A 17,104-nucleotide genomic window follows, 5' to 3' on the forward strand; every position below is an offset into this window, starting at 1 on the left:
GAACCGCAAGACTCCGGGAATACATAAGGGGAGAAGCAGCCGTGTTTGGAAGCACCAACGTCGGCTGGTTTCTGGCGTATCTTGGCAGAGTTTTGCTCTGAATCAACAGTGCTCCGGGCTCCGATGGACACATTGAATGTACTAGTCTGCAAAATTGCACAGCACAACCTAATTCAATTGAACCCATTGCTGGAGGAGGTGGATCACTGCGAAGAACCGGAAATCAGTGGAAATGCCCACTGGGAGCTGCAGCCCACTTTAGATTCTTGCTTTTAGTTCAAAGCCACACAATAAAGTGTGAATGTACAGTCGTTAAGTGTCTTATGTTTGTTTGTCTTTTCATAAAGTTGAGAATCTACTGAGAATAAAGGAACCATTGTACAACATTGGCCCTTAAGACTAGAGTATTGTCACCAGATTGATTCACATTGAAAAGAACAACACATGCAGGGATCTTGTGGAGAGACATTTTTTCCAGAATTAAATGAACCGACCTGTAGAAGAATCTATGTATTATAATACGGTTATGGTTTTTGCCGAGATACTGTGGACAACTGTTGGCTATAACAGTGCTGGAATGTTTAATTTGACTTTTCAAAGATATAATATGGAACATTTCTGCATTCAATTATCCTTTTTGGCTCTAATGATGTCATCTGCTTTTCTGGTACAAAGCAAAACCACTTATGAAACATCGTCGTGAGGAAGGACATATTTGGTACTACTAGTTCTCCAGTGTGTTGAGCTTTTTTTGTATCTGTCACTAGTTACTGGATCACAGTTACTTAATGCCATGTGTCACCAAAGATCTCCATTTTTGATTAGTAATATGTAAATATTACACATTTGATCATTGATCAATGTTGATTGCACTTACCTTCAGTGATTGTGGGGGTCGGCACAAAAACTGATGCAAACCAACATATCTCAATAGTATTTATGTTGAAGATACATTTACCTGAGAGACTAATCTTTATTGCAATATTTACAGGATATATCATATATACTGTATACACTCACCAAGCATCTTGAACTTGCACAGGACAGTTAAGTTCCTCCCTTTGCTTTCAAACTCCCTCGGTCCAGTGTGGACTCGGAACCACGAAACTGTAAATATTGAAAACATTCCTCTGAGATTGTGGTCCGTGATGATCAATCTCCCGTTTGACCACATGAATAAAGGTCGCACAGTTCAGGAGAAGTTCAGTGCGAGTTCACTTCAAGTTCACTCAACCCATTGTTAAGTTCATGAATGTAGCCGTTGATGACTTTTGCTCTGTGATCTCGCTGCACGGAGCCAGCAGAAGTTGATGAATTGTGGCCATAAAGGAATGAACACGGTCAGCAACAGTCATTCTCTGGTCGGCTGGCTTTATGAGTCCCAAACTGTGGCAGGAAAACATCCTCCACACTAATTTCACCACCACCAGCTTGGACTGTTGACACAAGGCAGGTTGGGTCCATGGATTCATGCTGTTCACTCAACGTTCTGACCCTGCACAATCTGCAGCCTCAGCAAAAACAAACCCGCCAGATTCATCTGAGCAGACTACTTGAGAACAACCTTTACATTAGGATCTGGCAGCTAATTAGTCATTTTTATTTTCCCATCTACAGGAGCAACAGGAGCAGCAGGTCATGAGGGAATAGGGAGGATGATACTGTGATAAACTCTTCTCGCTCTGGAATGAAGAGGAGGATCACAGTGCTGGGGGGGGGGGGGGGGTGGGGGGGGGTGGGAAGAAGTGTAGTCAGTGAGGAAACAGAGGGAGATAAACAGATGATGTGGAATGACAAGGATGAAACGAAACAATCTGCAACAAAAAGTTGGAGAAGTGTGCGAAGGAATGCGACAGATCCACTTAAGCGAAGGCAGAAAGCAAAGTGAGTTAGATCAAGAGAATAAGACATGAAGAAGGACAGGAGAACGAGAGACAGACAGACTGACGGACATGTGAAGTCAGAGAAATGAAAACTGCTGATTGACTTTTCCGAGCATGAAGGAACTCCTTGTATGCGCCAACCTTTTTCCGTGAGCCCTTACTTCTGTTGAGATGAGTGTAAGAGTGACACTAATTGGCTTTAATAACCACCAGGGCAAAAAGGAGTGGATGAGGATTCTGGGTAATGTGAACATGATGAAAGACAGAGACTGACGGACGTCGGTGTCTTAAATCTATCTGTGGTTATCCAGAGAGATATCTGTGGGTCAAGGAAGGTCAGGGCGAGTAGCGTGCAGAATGGGGGCGTATATGGGAGTGTGTGTGTGTGTGTGTTTAAATGCAGTTTATGTTGTGTACATTTTGATATCCATCATTCTCCCTGTTTAAAAGCGTATGAAATCCTCCTTCTCCTCTGACTCGTTCGCAGTGGAGTCCATGAACAGAAAACATCATTTTTTTTCTGTTGAAGAGACGTATGTAGCAAAACCTGGTGAGATGGATGCAGTTGGCCTCCAGGGGGCGACTGGGATGAAGGTGTTTTGCAAAAATAAGGCAATTTGAATGGAAGTCCTATGGGAAAATGAGTCCATTTCTTACTTGATTTATAACATCAGTAGTTTTCCTGAGTTGTTAATGGTCTCAATTGCTCAAATAATGTTCTGATTTAGTGGAAAATAGATGATAAAACATGGCAAATATGAGTAAACATAGTCCAGTAGCAGCAGGTGTGAATTGGTGGTTTCAAAAACAGACATGGCAACAGTGCTAATCTCTAAGCTTTTGACATAAAGTCCGGACATTTTTACATCTTTCAGTTGTATGAATGTGTGTGTGTGTGTGTGACTAGTTGTTGTTGCTGTGATGAACTGTTCAGGATGTTCCCCACCTCCAACAGAGACCTCCAAAAGATAAGCCCTGCTGATAATTGGTGGATTAATGGACAATGGAAAAAGAAAAGGAAAATAAAAGCTTTGGTGTAACTGCATGTAGTACTCACAATACACAAAGCAGGAAAATGCTATAAAAAACGAGAGCTAAGTGCTCTCACTCAGGTGTCTCCTCTGTGTGTCATCTATTTAAAAGATGGCAGTCAACAGGAACAGTGGAAGTCAAGGTGAGGCCTAGAAGACTAAGAAGAGTTTCGGAGTAAACAGCTCGTAACGTTGTTGGAAAGGATAACAATATAAGACGCGCCTCACAATCCACAATGGACTTGTTAAAGAGACACAAGCGGAAGGTTGTTGCCGTGGCTCTCGTTATCCAAGGATACAGACATCATAAAACCTCCACACAGCAGTGTATGAAAGACCTCTGGTGAAAAGTCTTTTGTGAAAACTAAGGGATAAATATCTGCCAAACAAGTTGTAAAAGAGTCATGAAGTCATAAAGCTATAAAAAAACACTTACAAACTGTTATTGGTGACATTATTCCCATCCCTACAGGCAGATATGTAATATGAAATAATCACACTGATGTTTTAAGAGTGTACATTCACCAGAATATATGCATTGTTGTGTTCATTACCCCAGAATTCAAACAATCAAACAATGAACAAGAAAACTCGCTCATCTGTTGGTTAATGCAGGACAACTTCTGTTTCCAAGCAAAACATGGAGCTGCGTCAAATCCTATCCTTTTTTAGTTTTTTATTTAGTTTTATGCAAACATTTGACACATACACATGCGTATGTTTTAGGTGTGTTTACCCTTAATGCTCTGTGTTGTACCCACAATGCCCTGCGTTGTAGTCCGCTTCCTGCATTTGGTTCACTTGAAGCTAACTGAGACCTACGTTTCGAGGCGGACCAGAGTTCGCTTCTTTGATGCGCATCAGAGTTCGGTTGTGCATTCACACTTTCTGAGAAAACTAACACACTAGGGTTAGAAGAAGTAAGAAGGGCTGGTCTAAATGCATCCTTCAAGATAACTGTAGATAACCACATGTTCTTAGAAGAACAATTTGATTTGAGGGATGTTTGAATGTAACATTAGATGTTATACAGTGTATCTTTCAGCAATTTGGTATACTGTAAAATAATAAAGAAATGTATCATGTTCAACTTTACTGGCTTAGAAACATAAATTACATATATTTTGAGCAGGATTTACCAAAATATTAATGCCAATTTATACAAATGTATTGCCAATATCACAACCAGTAACTGGTTATTATTTCTGTGTGTGTGTGTGTGTGTGTGTGTGTAGGTTGGTTGATGTTGACAGTCATACAATGCGAGCCCTTGTTGAAGCCCTTGTTGAAGCCCTTTTTGAAGCCCTACTTGCTTTATCTTGAACTGATCTGACATCTGCAGCGAGCTCCTTACGACGATTTCTCCTTACACAGAAAAATAATGAGCCCGGGTTTTTGAGATATTGATCTGAAAACTCACTGGAGCTGTGATTATTATTATTTTCCACATCTTATCTTTATTTCCCCCAGTAACAAGAAACAGCTGAGCGTTCAGTAATGGCGTATGTGTGTTAGATGACTGCTGTGTTTGTGATGACGCCCGACTCTAAATTTATCCTGAAAGTTCGAGTCATAGCACAGTTATTTATTTGTCATTTCCTTTTCCCTGTGTGTGTGTGTGTGTGTGTGTGTGATTTCACAGGAATTGGTGTGCTTATGTGGTGACTCGCACAGTTAGCTGTGTGATGGAGGACGGGGTGGAGACGTACATAAAACCGGATTACCAGCGCTGCACCTGGGGACAGTGTCCTAGAGTTGCGTGAGTATCTTTTATTCTCTCCTCAAGTACAGTATCCCAAATTTCCTCCGTTTCACTCTTTGCCACTGGAATTTAATTTCTGAAAATGCTTCTCCAACTTCCTGTCATCAGTTCCACTGAATGTTTTCTTTTTTCTTTCTGTACTCTCTGTACAAACCATGAATCATCTTTCCCGCTCTCCTTCTGTGGACAGTGGCTTCAGTCAGATTTTCATTTTCAGTCCATATTTCACTCAGCAGCTTGAACTGTGCTTGTGTGAATCTAAACATCCACATATACAGGAACTACTAAAACTGATGCTGTTGAAGCAGGATCGCTCGTAAAATAATGTAATAAATTATTAATAATTAGGAGTTTTTATTGCAGGTTATTAAATACTCAAGTTTTGAGATTGCGTGTCTCTGTACTGAGCTGCTGATATTCACACACATATGATATTATTGCATTTATTAGGTCGAGATTAAGGGGAAACTTGGCAGAGACTCTTGCAGACCTGGTTCCAAATTGTTTATTTATAATGTTTTCTTCATCTAAATTCACTGAAATCCACCAGCCTTTGGGCTCCATCCCTCCCTGATGTAAACATGGCGCGACAGTCAATCAGTAAAGCCGACTTTAAGGTAAAAACTAAGCTCGTTTTAATGAGAAACAGGTCACGCCATAACACGATAAGTCATGTTATCTGATATCAGATCAGTTAATCCTTAATAATCAGCGCTTATTATTTGACCTGTCAATCTCTGTAATTAACTGAAGTTCACTAGTTTAAAGGACAGGTTTGCCTGGTGCAGACATGAGGATATAAATACTGGAGCAAACTTACTGTAGCTGTGATTGTGTGAGTTATTTTTCCAGGTGTTTTGGTGCAAGACAACATCAGTCAAGATGTTTTTCCTCCTTTTGAAGTTCTCCAAAGACTCTGACCCTGACCTGTCTGCCTGATCCCCGTGTCTGCCCGGGACCACGGCCTAAAACCTGGGCTATGCTAAGAATGAAGCTGAGATTCCAGACACCACAGCCTCGTATCCCTCGCTGTAAAAACAATTACTTCTTCTTACTCTTTGTATGACTCTGCTCCTTTCTTTGACGTCTTTCACTAGCTCTACAGAACTCCGCCTCCCTCCATCTCTCAAGCCCTGTTTTTGTTTTTCCTCTGAGAGTTTGTTGGATTCCTTTTTCTCACGCTCTCAGCGCAGGGAGCTGGAACACCAGATCTTTTCAGTGGCACAGTAACAGCTCTGAAATACCTACAGTGACATTTGTGGGTTAGCAAAAAAAAAGTGTGAGCAACCTGCTGAAGTCTCACAGTCAGGGCTTGTTAACATGACTCTGACGCTGCTGTTAATCTTCATGGCGACTTCCAGCCAATCTTAGTCTGTTTATTGCAGACTAGGGGTCCCTTCTGTGGCAGAGTTGAATAGCACATTAATGATACGACCAGAGAGCAGCGTTCCAACTAAAACATTCATATCTCTTTTCTGAGGACTCATCTGTGAGCGAGAAGATTTAAGTCTGTCCAGCAGATTCATTTGGAAACTGGGACAGAAATAATAGTTAAAGTTTATAAAGCTCTCTTAACCTCATCCATCATAAGTGCATGATTTGTTGCTATTTCCAATCATCTAATGACTCGCACATTAATATAAAGACAGTACAGTCATTATACTCCAGTAAAGGGTTCATGGACAGCTGGTCCTTGACTTGGTTGTCAGGATCCCACCACAAATTTGAAATCTCATTGTATAGCATCCTGGCACCAGTCGACTTTGCTCAATTCTCAAGTGAGGCAGAAGATTTAACGTATAAATTATTTGTTAGTCGCTCTGTGACACTGTAGAAACACAGTGGTGGTTGTACAACATCTGTGTTAACTCTCATACAGTACCTTTAACCCTCTTATGACCATCATAATATTCCGGCTGCCTGGGTTTATTTTGATTTTATGTTCTGTAGAAATCTGCCTTCTGCCCCTTTTTCCAAGATAACTCTCACTTCGATATCTGGCAGTTATTCAACTATTTAAGAATTACGGTAGTGAGAAGCTGAATCTTGTCTGTGATTGGACGGTCGATCCGTGGAAGTCCTGAGGGCTACTGTAATGACAAGTATAAGGGTGCAAAGCTCTATTTCTCTGCTTTCCGGTATCCATCCATCTATCCATCTTCTGCCATTTTATCTTCCATATGAGGGTCATGGGGGTTGCTGTGCCAATCTCAGCTGACATAGGGCGAAAGGCGGGGTTCACCCTGGACAGATTGCCAGTCCATAGTTTTTCGAATTTTCGAGATATCACAAACAGTCGAGGAGTTACGGTAATGAGAAGTATTTGTAACAGAAAGGTTAAAATGGTAGTGCGTAACTTTCAAATATAAACAAATCAAGTCAGGTCTGATAGTATTGCTTGACAGTGCCCATTGTCAGATGAAGGACACAGCAAATAAATAACGTTCCATAATTTCTGTTCACTAATGCCAAACAGAGGCAGAATAATAACATCAATAACAACAAAAACCTACACACTGCAGCTTTAACACAAGGTGAGCTTTGTAAATATGTGGTCATAAATATCAATGTTTAAAATTGTCAATGAAAATGAACTCAAATGAAAAGTCACAACATGAGTCATTTCTGGACGGTCCGTCCTCTGAGGATTATACAGATCATAATAATAATCATAATTAAAGTGGTGGACAAACATAGTAATCTATATACAGGGATGATGAAGATTTTTCTTCATCCGAAGCCTGTTCTCTTAGGTCTATTGAGTGTAATTTGTCAGCATGTACATATCTGTAGCACCACGATGTTCATAATGCTTTAAAAAAACTTTTACAGATTTTACAATTATCAAGAAAACTACATCTCCTCCTCCTTGGATGTTACACTTGGCCATATTACGATTTCAATAACATTTCAATGAATTGTTGCCCTACACGCATCCAATCCAATCCAACTTTATTTGTTAAGCACTTTAAACAAACCACAGTGGACCAAAGTAAAATAAAAGACATAATAAGTAAATGAGATAAAACAGCTTAAAATAAATAAAAAATCATAAAAACACAATAAGAAATAGCAGCCATACAATAAAAAACAATACAATCAATAAAAAAATAAAAATAAATAAAAAGAATAAAAATAAACGTCTCATAAAGTGTCAAAGGCCAAAGAGAAAAAGATTTAAAAACAGACATGAAGCCACATCTCTGGCAAAAATCAAATGTCTAAATATGATGTCGTAACTTTCGTCCACAGCTACCGGACATACAGGAGGCCGAGGTATAAGGTAGCTTACAAGATGGTGACAGAAATGGAGTGGAAGTGTTGCCATGGTTACTCCGGGCAAGACTGCCATGATGGGCCACAGGTAACCACCACCACCAACACTCAGGTCAATGCAGGGCGACCTCGCGTCACACAGACGGGCTTCAACACAGGTGGCGGGCAGAGAGGAGAAGGTAGGGGAAATGAAGATGCTGTCATATTTAAACTGCATGCACTAAAGCGGAACTTTGGCTGCTTTTTCACCTATTTCTCACCACTGCAAACATCCATCCATTGTCTACCGCTTTATCCTCACTGTCATAAGAAGTCGCTGCTGACGCTCCCCCTCCCTTCCCCTCTCCTGGCCATGTGCATTTGTTGTCCACAGAGCAGATGTCCACGCTGCACAGCTTCTGTGTTTTTTCAACTCTCACCATTAGGGGAAAAACCGGCAGTCCCATGTTTACTCATGTGTGGCCCCTCGCTCAGCTCGGGTGTGTGTGTGTGTGTGTGTGTGTGTGTGTGTGTGTGTGGTTTCGTGAAGCAATGCACGTTTCTTACAAGAACCGAGACTTCACAAGATCCCCGGATTCTGAGGACTCCAGGCTGGTTTTCTGCTAACAGATGGTAGGGAGAGTGGAGGCAGCCCCCCCATCTCCATGCAACAAGACATTTAACCATCACAATGACCCCAAAGCTGTTCAATTAGTTCTGCTTTCAAAGTCTAATATGCAGAACTCTAGTTCCACTAGTCAAAGCTACTGAGTACACGTCAGACCAAAACAAAAAGTGCTTGTGCTATCACACCTATTAAGCCAGTTACTATTAAAAACAGACATGAAACATAATGTATGCATCAAGTGACTCATGAGTCCAGAAGGAGAAGGGGCCCCTTCTCTACCTGTGAGTCATTTTGGAGCCCAGTCATAGTTTGTAGAGAGCTCCATTTGCAGAAATACAAAGGTAGATTTAATCTAGTGCAATCTCTGTATGTGTTTGAAGACAAAGAACAAGCTTTCAGCTGAGAAACTACTTTCTGCCATGTGGCTGTCACTCCCACTACTCAACTGCATGCCTTATGCATCTCATTACTTCCTATCTGTGTTTACTGTCGCATTAAAGTGAACATTTTAAGCTCTCAGAAAACCTTTGTGGTCTTGAATGTGACAGTCTGAGTGTTGAAAAGGGCTGAACACGGTAAACATCCCCATTTGAAAGCAGGATATTTATAAACAGGATCCAACAGGTTCTCAAACGCAGCTGCCGGGCCGGCTACCTAAACACAGCTTCAAACTTCATCTTTGTTTCAAGGTATCTTGTGAGGGCCGAATATTGCATATTGGACCTTTAAGGATCCAGATACTGTAAGCTTTATTCATTTTGTAAAATTGTGTTTTAAACATTTATGAGAGAGAGAGAGAGAAAGCGTGGGCTCACCTCTCAGGAAGTCTTATAAGCCAAGCAAAACGAAGACTTCTAATAATAAATGGAACATGATGCTCGCTGAGACACAGCTGGAGATCTCGTAAATCCAATATGCCCTTGATTCCAATCTCATTTTTGTCTCTATAATAATAGATATTACAGATAATAGGCAATAGCTCAGGACTATCTTATAAACACTATAACTCTAAATATAATTCATGAAGAGTGTAACACTCAGAGACCTAATATGCTTCATTCAGGCAGACTGTTTGGGTTTCACAAATATGTGACCTTTTTCACCTTCATCACCTTTTTCCAACTGAGACCGACCCTATGAAAACAAGGAGTCAGTCGATGATTGGCAGTTGTGTTCATGTGAGGCCACCATTGCTCTTCTTAACAGGGTTTTCTGGACAATAAAGAACTCATATCTTTACATTGTGATGGTCCCATGCTTTGTGACTTGAGCATGTCACAAATTCATCCTCTTCCTCACTAACCCTTCATTTCCCTTGTTCCAAGGTGACTCGGAGAAGATTAAACAGCTGGAGGAGACGATCCGCGGTCTGAGCAAAGACCTCCACAACATGCAGACCACCATGCACGGCATGAACCAGAGGCTGTACGTGAATGTTGTCTTCAATATGTTACATGCACTGTGAAGAAAGTCCTGAGAAACACTGGAAAAAGCTCAAAATACAAACTCATACCACTGATGCTGAAGGACAGGCAGTGTGTGTCTTTTCCTGTTTATTAATGTTTATTGCTGCAGGTCAGTTTATAGTGAGAGGATTAACTTGTTTATTAACACATACATTGAGATTGGTAATTAGTTTAGGAAGACATACATCACTCTGTCTGTTATTGTGCTTGTCATAGCAGAATGAGAATGAGTCTTCCCACCCAACCACATTCATGTATACACAAAATATTATGTTAAAACATTTTTCCTCTGATGTTATTTATTTAACACGTGCCTCTTTCACACCATAGCTACATCATTATGGGATATCTCTTCCTCTATGTAGGTCTGGTCTGAGTGGATCAATTGTCCCCGCTGATTCAGCTCAGCCACACATGAAAGAAACCATCAACAGCATCCAGACGAAGCTGGACCACCTGTATAACAGGACGCAGGTGGGCTATCTGCGTTCCTGCCTGCTCACTTACACGTCTGCATCTTGCATGATGAGCAGTTCATGTGAACATTTGGTTGTTCGTAGGTCCATGATCAGACTCTGCTCACCATCAACAACCACCTGGTGAACGGTGGGGGCAACGAGCTGGATGGAGCTGGCACAGGAGGAGGAGGTGGAGGAGGAGCTGCGGGGAACCAGCTGAACTCACTGAAGGAGGAGATACTGACAGAGCTTGAGAGAAGAGTGTCTCTGTCCTGCTCCGCCTGCCAGGTGAACCTCAATACATAAAAATTCTAATGGAAATATCATGCTACAAGAATAACAAAGACTTAAAAAAACTGTTTGTTTGCTTCTAGTAGTGGTCTAATCAGTGATTTCTGCTGCCTGAAGCCATTAAACATAATGGCAGGCACATGTATCCCTAGTGGTTTTAGCGCTCCTGCTAAAACCTCTGCACAAACTAACAATAAAACTAAAAAACATCATTTATCATCCTGGAAAAGAGGGGAGAAAATCTGTTTTCCACCTGTTTACAATAAATGCTGCACTGTGGGTTTTTTTCTGCGGTTTATCGAATTTTACTACATCAAACCGATCACTTCCTGTGTGCGGTGTGGGAATGTCATCAAATGACGCAAGAACTAGAGAAACACAGACTCTTGTGGAGGCCTAATCAGAATTGTGTGAGCTCATAGGACAATGGGGTTATTTAGTCTGAATATAAAGTTGCACACTGCAGTTTTAAGTGATGTCACACATGAGTCAGCAGCATTTGTGCTGAAGGCTACAATGTTGGGAGTGAAAGAAAATATGGAGCTCATCATCATCAGTGGCTTACTCATCACGTCTGCTTGAGGCAGCATAATCTCAATCCAGACTCAGTGAGGGGATAAATTACAGATGTGCACTTCACAGCTCTTATGTCTCAGGGTCACTTTATAAATCAGTAGATAAAGGTTACTTTCAAATCAGCCCAGGACACTGCACTCACATTTATGCATAATCTGTATGCTTTAAAGTGGGCGTGTTTAACTCCGTCTCTCATGAGAATATGAAATCCTGTTGTGAAGACTCCAAATATGTGATTTGTTTGGACGTCCCCTGCAGTCAGGCTCCTATTGGATGACACTAGCTGTCAATCATACTGGTGTCCACTCATATGTGCTATGTGTTTATTGTTTTTTTGTCTGAATGAGGGCATGATCTAAAAAACTGACATCATGTTCTTCTCCTGAAGACCTAAAACTAGGGATTGAGGATTTGATTGAAATTAAGCTACTAGTGATGCTCGGGTAGAACCACATGTATGAATAACCTCTTCCTACACAAGTGCCTGGGATATGGAAGGATCACTCAGGACAGTACTCAGATCGAGACATCCTGATTATTGTAGTACTATAAGATATAAATAAAGCCTAAATAAAATGAAAGGATTCTTAAACTTCCTCCAGTTTGGGTTGTTATATATACTGTGTATTTGCAGGTCATAAAAATCTCCACATCACTACAACCTACACGTCTGAGGGGAAAAACACTCACAGTCCCTGTATGTCCTGTTTGTTTCAGGCTGGTGTGGAGGACCTGAGGCGCCAGCAGCAAGAAGACCGGGAGAGGATCCAGGCCCTGGAGAAACTGCTCAGTTCTATGGACCAGCACTTGAGGCAGAGCGTGGAAATTTCCCACAGTGAGACTGAGCGCTCCCAGGCCTGCTGTAAAACAGTCTCAGAGTTTGAAAAGAAGCTGTCTGATGTAGAGGTCCGAGTCACCTCCACTGCAAACAAATGTGAAACCATTAAAGGACGCCTGGACAAGGAGCTCGCCGGGACGGGTGGAGGAAAGGGAAAAGTGACGGAGGACAGGTTGAATGGCAGACTGAGAGAATTAGAGAAGAGGGTGAACAACACTGTGAGGAAGATAGAGCAGAGGTGCACTAATAGTGGGAACAACATAAAGGACAGTGTCCAGAGAGACGTCACACAGCTGCGTAACATGGTCCTCACTCAGATGGATGACCACACCATTAAGATAGGCCAAATAGAGCTGGACGTGGCCGTCCTCGGAGACACAGTGAGGGATCACAGTCGACGTTTAGGTCAGCTGGAGAACATTACAACGATTTTAGACCGAAGATTAACGTCAATCACAAACATGTGCAATGAGACCTGTGGGCCGAATGGAAAAGGAGAAAAGACTGAGGACACTGTGAAAACACTAGAGTGGAGAGTTGTGGCCAATCAAGAGGACATCCAGAAGTTTGACACCAAGTTAAATGATTTGTCTGTGTCAGGAGACTCCTTAAGTGACAAAGTGATCACCTTAACGGATGACGTCAAAAAGATCATTGCGGTGACCGGGCTAAACGGTGAGCGCTTTAATCGGATTGTCTCAGAAGTTGATGAGCTGGCCCGTAGTTTTGAGGATTGCTCGATTTGCAGCTCAGTAAGAAACGATTTGCTCTCGCTGACCAACACCACCATCAGCGGCCTCAGCATGTGCCAGTCAGAGCTGACCGACCTGAGGAGAAAAGTGGATTCTGGAGAATCTGCGTGCTCTCAGGTGTGCTCTAACCTTCAGGAGGAGGTGGGACGACTCCGAGAGGAAGTGGAGGAGTGCACAGGACAGTGTAAAACCAACATCAATGACCTGGAGAAACGCCTGGATGGTCACACTGTCCACAATGGGAGATTAGGAGGGGATCTGAAGTCCATCCAAGGAGAACTTGCTGGGGTCATCGTCACATTCAACTCCATTAATAACACGCTGAAGGGCCTGGGAAGGACTGTGCACACACATGGGAACACGCTGACTGATCTGACCAACAGCAAGGATGACATCATTTCCGAGGTAAGATGGTGAAATGGTGAGCATAAAATTACTGCCACTCATAGTGACATTTACAAGGACGCTTGCGTACGATCTTTCATGGCATTAAAGTTAGGGTGTGGAATGTTTCAGTCGCCTGTGCACTGTTCGAAAAATGTGTCATGCTTGATCTTGCTGGTCTGCTGTAGAGAACGGTGGCACAGGATGGTAGACCTTGTAAAGCAAGACCCTTACTCTAAAGTACATATAAAAGGCTTATTCTAAGGCTACAAAAAGCAAATGATTCTTGTTTTAAAGCAAGTTTACGCCACTAGCTTTTCCTTGTTCAACTTATCCAAGGACTCTTTCAAGAGATGGAGCAGAAACTACTGATATCTCTTGCAGATCTTGTCCAAACACCACCAAGGTTAACACTACACACACTGGTGTCTTTAGTTAGTCACCTGCCAAGTTTGACGCCAGACAGATGTTCCTTGAATTAATTAAGAGATTTGTTGACATCCCGATAGGCATGTTTAAACAAAAACTTTAAAATAATAAAGGAAATAGGCAGGTGTCCGTGGCCCTCAGACTATGAGAGTAAACACAACCAATCACTTCAGTCATATTGCATTGAATGACTGGCACAGAGAAAGTGCAGCCAAACCTGGAGACAGTTTCATTTTTATTTTTATTCCAGACTATTGGACACAAACGTTAATCATCCATAAACATAAATTCATGTTGCCGTACAATGGCCCAGAGGCCCGGTCTGACCAAGTTTGCATGTTCTCCTCGTTTTCTCCGGTTTCCTTCCACGGTCCAAACTTGCAGAGGTTCACTGGACTAAACTGAATATGAATTAGTAATATAAGAATGTAAAATGAGATGAGGTAAATATTTATTCATGCCTGAAGAGGTTAAAGTATCAAGGATTTCACAGTATATATATATATATATAGTATCTGTAGTAAAAGTCTGAACCTGCTGTAAACACAACTAAATGATGACATTCTCACACTGAAAATGTTGTTTATTAAGTAGATCATCGCCATCCTAGTTTCACTAAAACCCCCGATATGGGCCCAGTATCCTACCATGCAGCGTACTTGAGTGATGCCTCATGGTTAAAACGGGAAAAGTCAGAAAAATAATCAAAACTCTATACTTAAACCCCCCTTGATTCTTGTCTTGTAAACACTTGTGACCCTTTTACATTTTTCTCGTGACCCCGTGTTGGAAACCACAGATCATAATAAACTACAAAAAAAAAAGAGATCAAGCTACCTTTACAAGAACGATTGTGTTGTTTCACTGATGCTCTGCAAGAACAATATTATGTCAATCAAACATTTCTCCCAAAAATGTCTCGGCCAATATGTTGGCAGTCTTATTTTCCCATAATATTATTGTAGTTACAAAAATATTTGAGTCTTGTTGACAGACATGGTTTAGATAATACGCCATAACATATACTGTATGTGTGTATAAGATACTATAGAAAACAATGGAAGCAAAGACGTGAAGAAGTATATTTATAGTAGAACTTTGTCAAAGGAAGCTCATCCAAAAAAACATACATTAATATCTCGTTTGTTGTCAAGGTGAACAACCTGCAGACGGAGCTGATGGAGCACGTTGACGACTCAAAGGTTCGACTCGACAGCTTGGGTAACGAAATCCAAATAATCACGAGCAACTATGTGAAGGAGGTGACGGAGTGCCGGCGGACCAGCGAAGGCCTTGATCGAAGAATCACCACGCTGGAGTCAGTGTGTGTACACACCGACTCCTTTTCAGACGGCCTGGACGGGATCAAGGACGGACTGGACGGACACGTGACAGAGCTTTGGAGTAGCATTAATGGACTCAACGTCACGGTGACATCTCAAGGAGACGTTATCCACCACATCCAGCACGTACAGCTGGAGAACGTCCACAACAAGATACGCGGGCTGAATTCCTCAGTGCTCGACTTGGCCAGGGAGTTCCACAGTTTCCTAGAACAGGACTTCATGGGTAAGTTAGAGAGCTCGAACAAAGGGCATGAGACTTGACAAGGGATAATAACTCAGTTGAAAGACGACGAGGACGAGGGAAGAAAAATAGACCATAAGAAAGTCCAGCCTGTTTTCCTCATCCTCAAACATTTACTTAAAAGCTCGTAACATCTGCAATCTCTCTGAAGAGCAGTTTTTGTAAACACAGGGGTGAAAGGCACATCCTGAGTCATAGCAGGTTAAATGTCTCTGCTTTCTTGTCTTATTCTACATGTTTTTGGAATTTTCTGAAGAAACTCTATTTATGTTGGAGAAAAAAAAGACGTTTAGTATCCTCTCTCATTCTTTCTCTCCACATTTGACTCTCCCTAGGTCCACCAGGTCTGCCAGGACCACGTGGAGAGACTGGCGGGCGTGGAGTCCAGGGTCTTATAGGACCTCAAGGGAGGGTGGGACCCCCAGGCAGAGAAGGCAAGCAGGGGCCAGTGGGACCACCAGGTAAAAACAACAAACTTTGTTTATGCTTTGTGGAATTTCATAAAAATCACTGATTTATAAGTTTACAAGTGGTTTTAACTGTTTTTCTGCTCATGTAGTGGAAATACTATATGATAAGTGGATGATTAACTCTCGTTCTCTCTTTCATCTTCTCAGGTCTCAGAGGTGAACAGGGTACGTGTTGTTGTTTTTTTACTAGACAGCATGCTCTGATCTTTATATTACACTAACTCCCACTCTGTTTCTTCCTCCATGACCAGGTGCTGCAGGGTCCGATGCCCACGTGCCACGCCTTTCTTTCTCGGCTTCACTGACTCGTCCGATGAGACGCGCGGGAACCATCGTGTTTAACGAGGTCTTTGTCAATGAAAACAATGTCTACAATCCAAGAACAGGTCAGTTTTATCATTCAGTTGGAAGATGGGAAATACATGTGGATCGCTTTACTTGCTTGAGTTGATAGAGTTGAACTTGAGCAAAAACATTGACGTTACGCAAGGTTCCCACGCACTGAGATTCTTTCATCGTCCAGACGTTGAAATAGAAAGAGAGAGAGAGAGAAAGCAAAGACGGAGGGGGCTCAGCATGAACTGAGCAAGAACGTTGGACTACCCACTACCTAATGAAGATAATGTGTGTGTCACTTGGTTTGTTGGTTGCACTGGTTTGAATGAGAGTGGGCTGTCTGTGTTTCAGGCCACCCTAGTTTCTGTGAGGCAAAAGGTATTCAGTTGGTTTCCGTGACCCAGTCTGAGCGAGGGCCTGTTTGTATTGGTTTTTTTCCTCTGGGTTCTCCAGTTTCCTACAGTCTAAAAACATGCAGCGGTTAATTGAACGCTCTAAATTGCCCATATGTGTGAATATGAGCGTTGGCCCTGTGAAGGACTGGAGATCTGTCCAGGGTGGACCCCACCTTTCTCCAACCCCTGACCCTCATGTGGAGGATAAAGTGGTAGACAATGAATGAATGAATGAAGCCTAGATGCCACAAAATGTAACACAAGTCCAGTCTAACAGTCATGACATAATCACTGTGCAACTGTGTGCACAACCTTTCGGTTGAATGAGACTCAGACAGACGTCAGCGTAAAGGAAAAGCCCAACCTCACAGGTCAATCCTCTAAATAGTTATGGTTGCTAGATTCGGGACTTATTTGACATAAAAAGAAAAAGAAAAAAAAACAGCTAAATGAGTCTGACAATGTTCCAAGTTGTCAACAGTGGCTGTAAAAGCCACGCTGATTATGTAGTAATAACTGTTTGTGCCAAACCATGTTGGAAAAGCCATGAGCAATGGGAACAT

General features: G+C 42.0%; 1 protein-coding gene across 1 annotated transcript in view; it reads left to right on the forward strand.

Moving 5' to 3' along the window:
• emilin1a (elastin microfibril interfacer 1a) overlaps window positions 1-17,104 on the forward strand; it is a 30,005-nt gene that overhangs the window by 10,243 nt on the left and 2,658 nt on the right. The window contains exons 2-11 of the mRNA XM_058613829.1: window positions 4,557-4,673; window positions 7,929-8,131; window positions 9,885-9,984; window positions 10,391-10,499; window positions 10,586-10,771; window positions 12,068-13,345; window positions 14,908-15,322; window positions 15,676-15,801; window positions 15,958-15,975; window positions 16,062-16,196. Coding sequence (XP_058469812.1) covers window positions 4,557-4,673; window positions 7,929-8,131; window positions 9,885-9,984; window positions 10,391-10,499; window positions 10,586-10,771; window positions 12,068-13,345; window positions 14,908-15,322; window positions 15,676-15,801; window positions 15,958-15,975; window positions 16,062-16,196 — 2,687 coding nt within the window. The remainder of the gene's footprint in view (window positions 1-4,556; window positions 4,674-7,928; window positions 8,132-9,884; window positions 9,985-10,390; window positions 10,500-10,585; window positions 10,772-12,067; window positions 13,346-14,907; window positions 15,323-15,675; window positions 15,802-15,957; window positions 15,976-16,061; window positions 16,197-17,104) is intronic.

Source organism: Solea solea, chromosome 17 (assembly GCF_958295425.1).
Source record: "Solea solea chromosome 17, fSolSol10.1, whole genome shotgun sequence".
Taxonomy (NCBI): Eukaryota; Metazoa; Chordata; class Actinopteri; order Pleuronectiformes; family Soleidae; genus Solea; species Solea solea.